Consider the following 8,029-nt stretch of genomic DNA (forward strand, 5'->3'; position numbering starts at 1 on the left):
ATCAACACTTAAAAGCCATAATTTTAAGGAGCGATAAGAATTTTTGAATAAAGGAAAATGGGTAGGGGTGGGTAGGTACCGCCAGCGAGTAGATAGGGCTCTTAATTGTAGATTTTAAATATTTGAGAGACAACAATGCATAAATCGTAATTTTTAAAAGAGCAATGAATTTAGGAAGCTTAGAAAATGAATAAGTATGAATTTAAGACAACAACTGAATTCAATTGAATTTCATGGAGAGAAACAAGATAAATAATAGAGGGCAAACTAAAGCACGAAGGTATGAGATGTTTGAGGCCGTAAATAAATAAAAATCTCTATCTTATCTGCATCTTGGAGATTTCGTCGTAGTATGTCAGCGAGATAAGACTGATGTTTAAAGCTACAAATTTGCACACTAGCAACTCTGAGAATCTGAGTGTCAGTCTGGATAAAGACTAATCACAAATTCAGTATTATGTAATCAATGTAACAATAATTGTGTAGGAGGAGCAGTGATCTTAGATCATCAATATCTGCCAGATAATTAAAGTCAGTGTGTGTAAGAATCTATTGCCTACTTTTCAGATGGATGCAGATTATGATCCTACACAACACAAATCTAAAAAGAGAAAGAGAGAGAAGAAAAAGAAACAGAAGCAAGAGAAACCTAAATTTAATCCAGGTAAGTTTAAATTTGTTTTATGTATATCTCTTCATTAAAGTTGTAGATTATTAAGAGAACTTGGCTGTTAGTGAGGTCTAAATATGCAGGTTGAAATTGGTGTGACTGGGTATTTGCAAGAATTTTGTGTTAGGTACTTACATTGGTTTATATCATGTTTGGTATAAATATGATTTCTTGAAGGATTTACTCAAATATTCTTATACCTATTCATTTTGCTGCCTCTTTGCTTTAATCCTTAAAATATACATTCATGTAAATAATAAATAAATTAGTAAAATAAGTACCTAATCAAATCTTAAGTTATGAAGAGAGTCAGTAACAACCCTTCGTTAAAGAGAAAATTTAATCTCCAACATATTCACATGGCTAGATTCAACTCTTGAATTTTATGAAATCTTAAAAGTAACCTTCAAACATTTAAAGCAACTTTTTGATTGTTTATAGAAAATCTAAGTAAAACATTCAGAAACATCATCACCATCATTATTTTTAATGTCCATGTTCCCATGCTGTCATCGGCCAAACCATTAACTGAGGTAGATTTTCTATGTCCTTCTTGTTACAAAATCATTACCTGTTTCCAAGCAAGGCAGTATTTCTCCTACAAAGATATATTTGCACAGAATAATGGAAGCAAATGATACTGTTTGTATGACAGTGACACTCATTTACAACTATCATACGCTGTCAAGACAGGGATACTCAACACGTATGACAGGTTTTACATCTTGGGTAAGCGTCTTCTATGAAGACGCTTACCCAAGATGTAATGCAGTAGGACTGAACACAAAAACGTGGTTGGGAAGCAAACTTATTAAGTATACAGCCATGCCTGTTGTGGAGCTTAAATTCAATAGTGTTTTCCTCAATTTCATCTTGCTATATAAAATCTGTTAATTACTAATTAAACATCAGTCTTATCATCTTTTATAAGCTTGGTATTTACTCTATTGGTCTCATTTGCTGAAGTACTAAGTTACAGGGACATAAACACACCAACACTGATTGTCACGCAGTAGCAGGGGACAAACACAAACACACATATATATAACAAGCTTCTTTCTGTTTCTGTCTACCAAATCCACAAACAAGTCTTTGGTTGGCCCAAGGCTGTTGTAAAAGACACTTGCTCAAGGTGTCACACAGTGGGACTGAACCCAGAACCATGTAGTTAGGAAGCAAGCTATATATGAACCATGTAGTTAGGAAGTACCTATATATTAACAATTATTAACTTCCTAATCTCCATTTCTTTTTCTTCTATGGATATAAACTATATGTTTTTATATACACCAATTATTTTAAGGAAATACATTCCCATAAAATACTAGGTATTGAACCAGTATTTCCTTGGATGAAACCATCTCTTCATGATGTTAACATATCCTCTAATTAAATATATAATAAGGTGGCACATAATAAGCACGATTCAAGCGTGGGTCGATGCCAGTGCCAGTTGCATGTAGCATCATCCGAATGTGGTCGATGCCAGTCCCCACCCCCCAACTGGCTCCTGTGCTGGTGGCATGTAAAAAGCATCCACTACACTCTCAGAGTGGTTGGCGTTAGGAAGGGCATCCAGCTGTAGAAACGTTGCCAAATCAAGGTTTCTACAAGGCGAGTGAGCTGGCAGAAACGTTAGCACGCCAGGCGAAATGCTTAGTGGTATTTTGTCTGTTGTTATGTTCTGAGTTCAAAATCAGCCATGGTCGACTTTGCCTTTCATCCTTTCAGAGTTGATAAATTAAGTACCAGTTACGCACTGGGGTCGATGTAATCAACTTAATCCCTTTGTCTGTCCTTGTTTGTCCCCTCTATGTTTAGCCCCCTGTGGGGCAATAAAGAAATAAGAAACCTTGCCAAATCAGATTGTAGCCTGGTGCAGCCTACTGGCTTGCCAGTCCCCAGTCAAACTGTCCAACCCATGCCAGCATGGAAAACGGACGTTAAACAATGATGATGATATATATATATACATATATATATATATATATATATATATATATATATATATACACCATATATTTGAAATTAATGCACTGTTTGTATCACTGTACAGTTTACCTTGTTTATTGATTGCCATCATTATTTCATGTTTGTATTTTCTCCTTAACCTCATCTATAAGTATTTTCTTAGCTCTCATCATTCTACTTTAGGTGTACTGTGTGTTAATTTTATGATTAATGTAACTGATATTTAATATCATCAGTCCTTAACAATCACCCACTCTCCTTATTCCCATAGTGATCGTTATCTCATCCTCCAAGTTAATCAAAATTAGTTCTGTCCCAAATAATTTCTTCCAATCCTAGATATGACTTTGCATCTGACACAAGCAATCTTGCATGACAAGTGTAGTCTTTTGTCAAATTAGGCTATTCTATACCTTGTTATGGTGAACTCTGAACCAAATTGTTTTATTTATGAAAGGCCAGGTCTTAGCTGTTGATTCTACTATAAATACAAGTTTACATATATTGATACTTTGGTAAATGTTACTTGACAAAGTGCATGCATGGCTTTGTGGTAAGAGGCTTCCTTCCCAACCACATGACTTTGCATTCAGTGCCACAGTGTGGTATCTCAGCATTTGTCTTCAATTATACACCCAATATGTGTCATCATTATCACCATTTAACATCCATTTTCCATGATGGCATGGGTTGAACAGTTTGACATCAAGCTGATCAGATTCTGATTATCTGTTATTGCATGGTTTCTGTGGTTGGATCCCCTTCCTAACACCAACCACTTTACAGAGTGTGCTGGGTGCTTTTTACGTACCACTGGCATCTGAAAGGATAAGCCTGGAAGGCAGTGATTTTACTTAGCTTGATGGATCTCCTCAAGTACAGCAAATTGCCACTTCTCCCAGTTGCTTGTCATTTTTTCAGTGAGACCCAGCATCCAAAGATCCTTTCTCACCATTTCATTGTATGTAGTTTCAGGCTTTAATGAGTATAAATAAATGTGATAAGATATGAAAATTATACACCATTATAAAAGCTTAGTGTGTCTCCTTTTTGTTTCAGACTAAATAAATTCAGATTTATAAATTAGATAATGGCTATAAACTGAAATACAATCATAACCCTCCACAAAGGAGGCAAAAATAATACAGCTATAGAAAAAAGGCTTTTAAAATTTACCAAACAAGTCTGGAAAATTCTCAAGAAATTTCAAGAGACTGGTTCCACTGCTGATCAGCCTGGACGTGGCCAAAAAAGAAGTGCATGGATCCCCAGCTTATCAATCGTACCAGAGAAAAGATACAGTGAAATCCTCATCATTCCATCAGTAAACTGGCTGCCACAGCAAAAATAAGCCAAACATCTATGTATTGAGTGCTGAAGGAAGATCTCCGGACCCACCCCTACAAGATGATCTGCCATCACGAGCTCACGCAAGTTTATAAGGCCATAAGACTGGAGAGAAGTCATTTTGTCCTGCGTCAGGTTGCTGAAAATATGCTGCCCAACCTGAGGTTCACTATTGAAAAGAAATTTGACATCAAACAGACACTAAACCACCAGACTGACTGACTTTGGAGTGTATGTGGTTTTATCAAGGGTAGACTCATAAATCAACATTAAAATCCAGTCAGTTATGGTTTGGGTGGCTGTGACAGCCACTAGAAGGTCTCTCCTTATTTTTGTTCTCTGGGGTGTTAAAATTAACACCCAGTATTAGCAACATTCTGGAAGCTGAACTGCTTCCATGGGTGAATGAGCACTTTCACGGTGCACCTTGGAGCCTCCAACAAAACTTGGCACCATCCCACAGCTCCAAACAGATACAACACTGGATTCAGAAAAACATCCCATCGTTCATAGGCAAGGATATATGGCCCTCAAGAAACCCTGATCTCAACCCGTTGGATTTTTCTTTTTGGTTCATCTCAAGCATTCCTCAGGCTCAACACTTTGAAAGCAAAACAGCGCCAGGAATGGGCTTCAAACCTACAAGAACAGCAGTGTGCCACGTGAAGCATTCGCACCTAGACTTAAGGCTATGATTCAAAACAGAGGTGGTTATATTGAATAAATTTGGTAGTGTCATAATTGTGTTTCCTTTACCATTCTGTTGCAATGCTTGGACCTGAAATATAGCAATATTTTACTTAGGCGAAATTGAAAAAAGTTGGTTGCCATAATTTTGGGACACCCTGTGTATATATGCATATGTATATGAGGGGTGCTGAAAAGTTCCTGGCTTTAAGGGTATCATGAACAGCCTGGTTGAAAACTGAACCTTCCAAGTTCTTTCACAAGGCTTAGAAAAACTGAAGGACCTCTGCAATAAGTTTGTGAATCTGAGAATGGAATATGTTGAATAAAGTCATAATTAACTGATCCTCCTGTATTTTCTTTTACCTAAAGACTTCACATTAATTGTGAATTGGGTCCAATTTCTGGATTAAAGCCATAAAAACAGGCTTTTTTTCCTTCAACACAATACACGAGGAATATAAATACAAATAATTATACATACCTGCACAAAGCAGATTTGCACGTATAGATCAAAGATAAGTCAGATTTATATCTTTTCATGACAAACATGGATATATTATCAAAATAGCTTCACAGGAAATGTAGTTCCGATCAGGAGTAACATTTGGCCGACAACAATCCATATATATTTTGGAGATTTTCAGTAGTATCTGAGTGCCTCTGCATTTTCAAGCATGTTGGAGTTAGGTCATTTTATGCCCTTGCCCCCTTAATATAATTATGTACATATATATATAATTATTAATTTAATGCATAAATTACTTATAAATTTTTTATTGCATACTGACTAGCTGATAAAAAGCACTAATGTGATTTTATCTTTATATTCTACTATATACATACATATATATATATATATATATACATACAGGGTGCAATCGGTAAATTGTCAACATTTTATATTCTTAATTTCACGCATGCGCATTGTTTTGTTTTTTTATTTTGTCAACTACACTGTAAAGTAGGGTCAGTTGGGCACTGTCTGTGATAAAAACAGCACCATGGCGCAATTCACTCGGCCAGAAATTTTGAAACATGTTGTACTGCTTGGCATTCATGCCAGAAGTTCCAATATGAACATTTCAGAGTGTCTGGGTGTCAATCTGAGGACATGTACCAAGAGTGATAAAAATCAAACATCCAGTCAACATCATGGTGTTTGGAGTGATCACTAGTGATGACAATGTTATGCCTCCATTTATCTTCCCACATGGCTTCAGACTCAACACGGAGGCCTACATCAAGTGCCTGGAGGGGGTAGTGCTGCCCTAAGTCAAGAGGGTGACTGCTAGAAGACCCTATGTCTGGCAACAGGACTCTGCACCGTGGCTGTCAGACAATTTCTGCAACCACATAACCCCTAACATCTGGCCACCTAACTCCCCAGACTGCAACTCCCTTGATTATCATGTGTGGGATGCAGTTGAGCTAGAGACCAACAAAACTCCTTGTAACACCAAAGATGAACTGAAGGCAAGGATTATGGCTGCATTCACCAACTTAAACAAGGAGACCGTCCAGAAGAGTTGCAGAAGATTCCAAAGTCTTCTGGTGGTTGAAACCAATGGGGATCTTATTGAATAAATTTACTCTTTAGTATTTCAAGATATTTTTATGTAATTTTGGTAAATATATCTATTAAAATGAGATATCAGTGTTATTTTCATTTTGCTTAATTTAGACGACAGTTTATTCACCATACCCTGTATATATATTTATATATACACACACACGTGCATGTATCATAATCATCTTTTCCTCTGAGGCTTCTATCACATCTATTGGTACCTGAAGACTATATCATATCTGTTAGTACATATAATGAACTAGTGTTCATGTATATGATGTTGATGATGATGATATATATATTTTTTGTTGTATCTGGGGAGAATCATTCTGTTTTAATGCCTTATTAATTAACACACTCACTGGTTCGATTTCCACTCATTAACTTCTTTTTTTTTTTCCCCTCTCTGAAATTTTCATTGCTTCTTGCAACCTCTTCGATAATTGTTGACAACTATTAAAGAGGTTGCAAGAAGCAACGAAAATTTTAGGAAAAAATAAATAAGTAAATGAGTGGAAATCAAACCAGTGAGTGTGTTAATTAATAAGGCATTAAAACAGAATGATTCTCCCCAGACACAAAATAAAATTATGCTTCAACACAAACCAAATAAAAAACGAAGTGTGTGTGTGTGTATATATATATATATATATATCATCATCATTTAATGTCCATTGTCCATGCTGGCGTGGGTTGGACTAGTGCACTGTATGTCCATAAGCAATGCTTCACATTTGCTATTACTATTAGAGAAATTAATCAATTCCTCCCACTTTAATTTTGTTTCAGATGAAATGACATTTGAAGAATATTTTGATGAGTATTATAAACTGGATTATGAAGATCTGATAGATGACTTGCCCTGCCGCTTCCAGTACCGTTCTGTTGCAACTAATGATTTTGGACTTGATACAAATGAGGTTTTACATTTGTTCTTTTAATTAATTGTATTATTCTTTTATGATTTGTTGAAACATATGTTTAAAGCTAGAGTCATTTCCTTACACTACTACACAAAATGGATATGAGGAAACTTATTTTCACTTGAGATAAAAAGAAGTAACTACATAATTAAAAAATAATTATGCAGATTACAGAAACACCATAATTTTACCAAGTGATAATGTAAAATAAAAGTTAATAACTAACTCTTAGATTATCTTCTATCTTATATTTGATAAAGGGAAATTTTCTGAAATGTAATAGAAGCATTGAACAACATATGTAAAGTAATACAAGATTTAGTCTTTGTTTTATTTATTAACATCACCTTACATATTTTGCCTAGCATTGCTTTTATTGTATTTACACATTGCAATGCTTCAAGCAAATTACAGTGCTTGTTTGCCTCTGGGATCTCCTCTATGCTGATGACCTTGCTCTAATTGCTGAGTCACTATCAGAACTAGAGGAGAAGTTTCAGGTGTGGAAGCAAGGACTAGAATTGAAGGGTCTTAGAGTCGATCTAGCTAAAACCAAAGTCCTGATAAGTAGAAAGGTAGACAAACCACAAACACCTTCAGGTAGATGGCCCTGCTCAATCTGTAGAAAAGGCGTAGGTAGAAACTCTATAAGATGTACCCGGTGTAAGCTATGGACACATAAGAGGTGCAGCAATATCAAAGGAAGGCTAAATAACAAGATAGTTTTTTCTATGTAGCAGATGCTCAGGAACAATAAACACTGAAAATGTGCAGAGAACAACTTCTGCCACATTCCAGGGAGAAAAACTAGAAGTAGTTGATAGCTTCCGTTACCTAGGTGACCAAGTCAGTAGCGGGGGG

General features: G+C 35.9%; 1 protein-coding gene across 3 annotated transcripts in view; it reads left to right on the plus strand.

Moving 5' to 3' along the window:
• The window catches only part of LOC106883273 (protein KRI1 homolog), a 58,862-nt gene that overhangs the window by 44,918 nt on the left and 5,915 nt on the right, over positions 1-8,029 (plus strand). For all 3 annotated transcript variants that reach the window (XM_014934222.2, XM_014934223.2, XM_014934225.2), the window contains exons 14-15: positions 568-664; positions 7,035-7,165. In XM_014934222.2, the coding sequence (XP_014789708.1) occupies positions 568-664; positions 7,035-7,165 (228 nt within the window). The remainder of the gene's footprint in view (positions 1-567; positions 665-7,034; positions 7,166-8,029) is intronic.

This window comes from Octopus bimaculoides, chromosome 19, assembly GCF_001194135.2.
Source record: "Octopus bimaculoides isolate UCB-OBI-ISO-001 chromosome 19, ASM119413v2, whole genome shotgun sequence".
Lineage (NCBI taxonomy): Eukaryota > Metazoa > Mollusca > Cephalopoda > Octopoda > Octopodidae > Octopus > Octopus bimaculoides.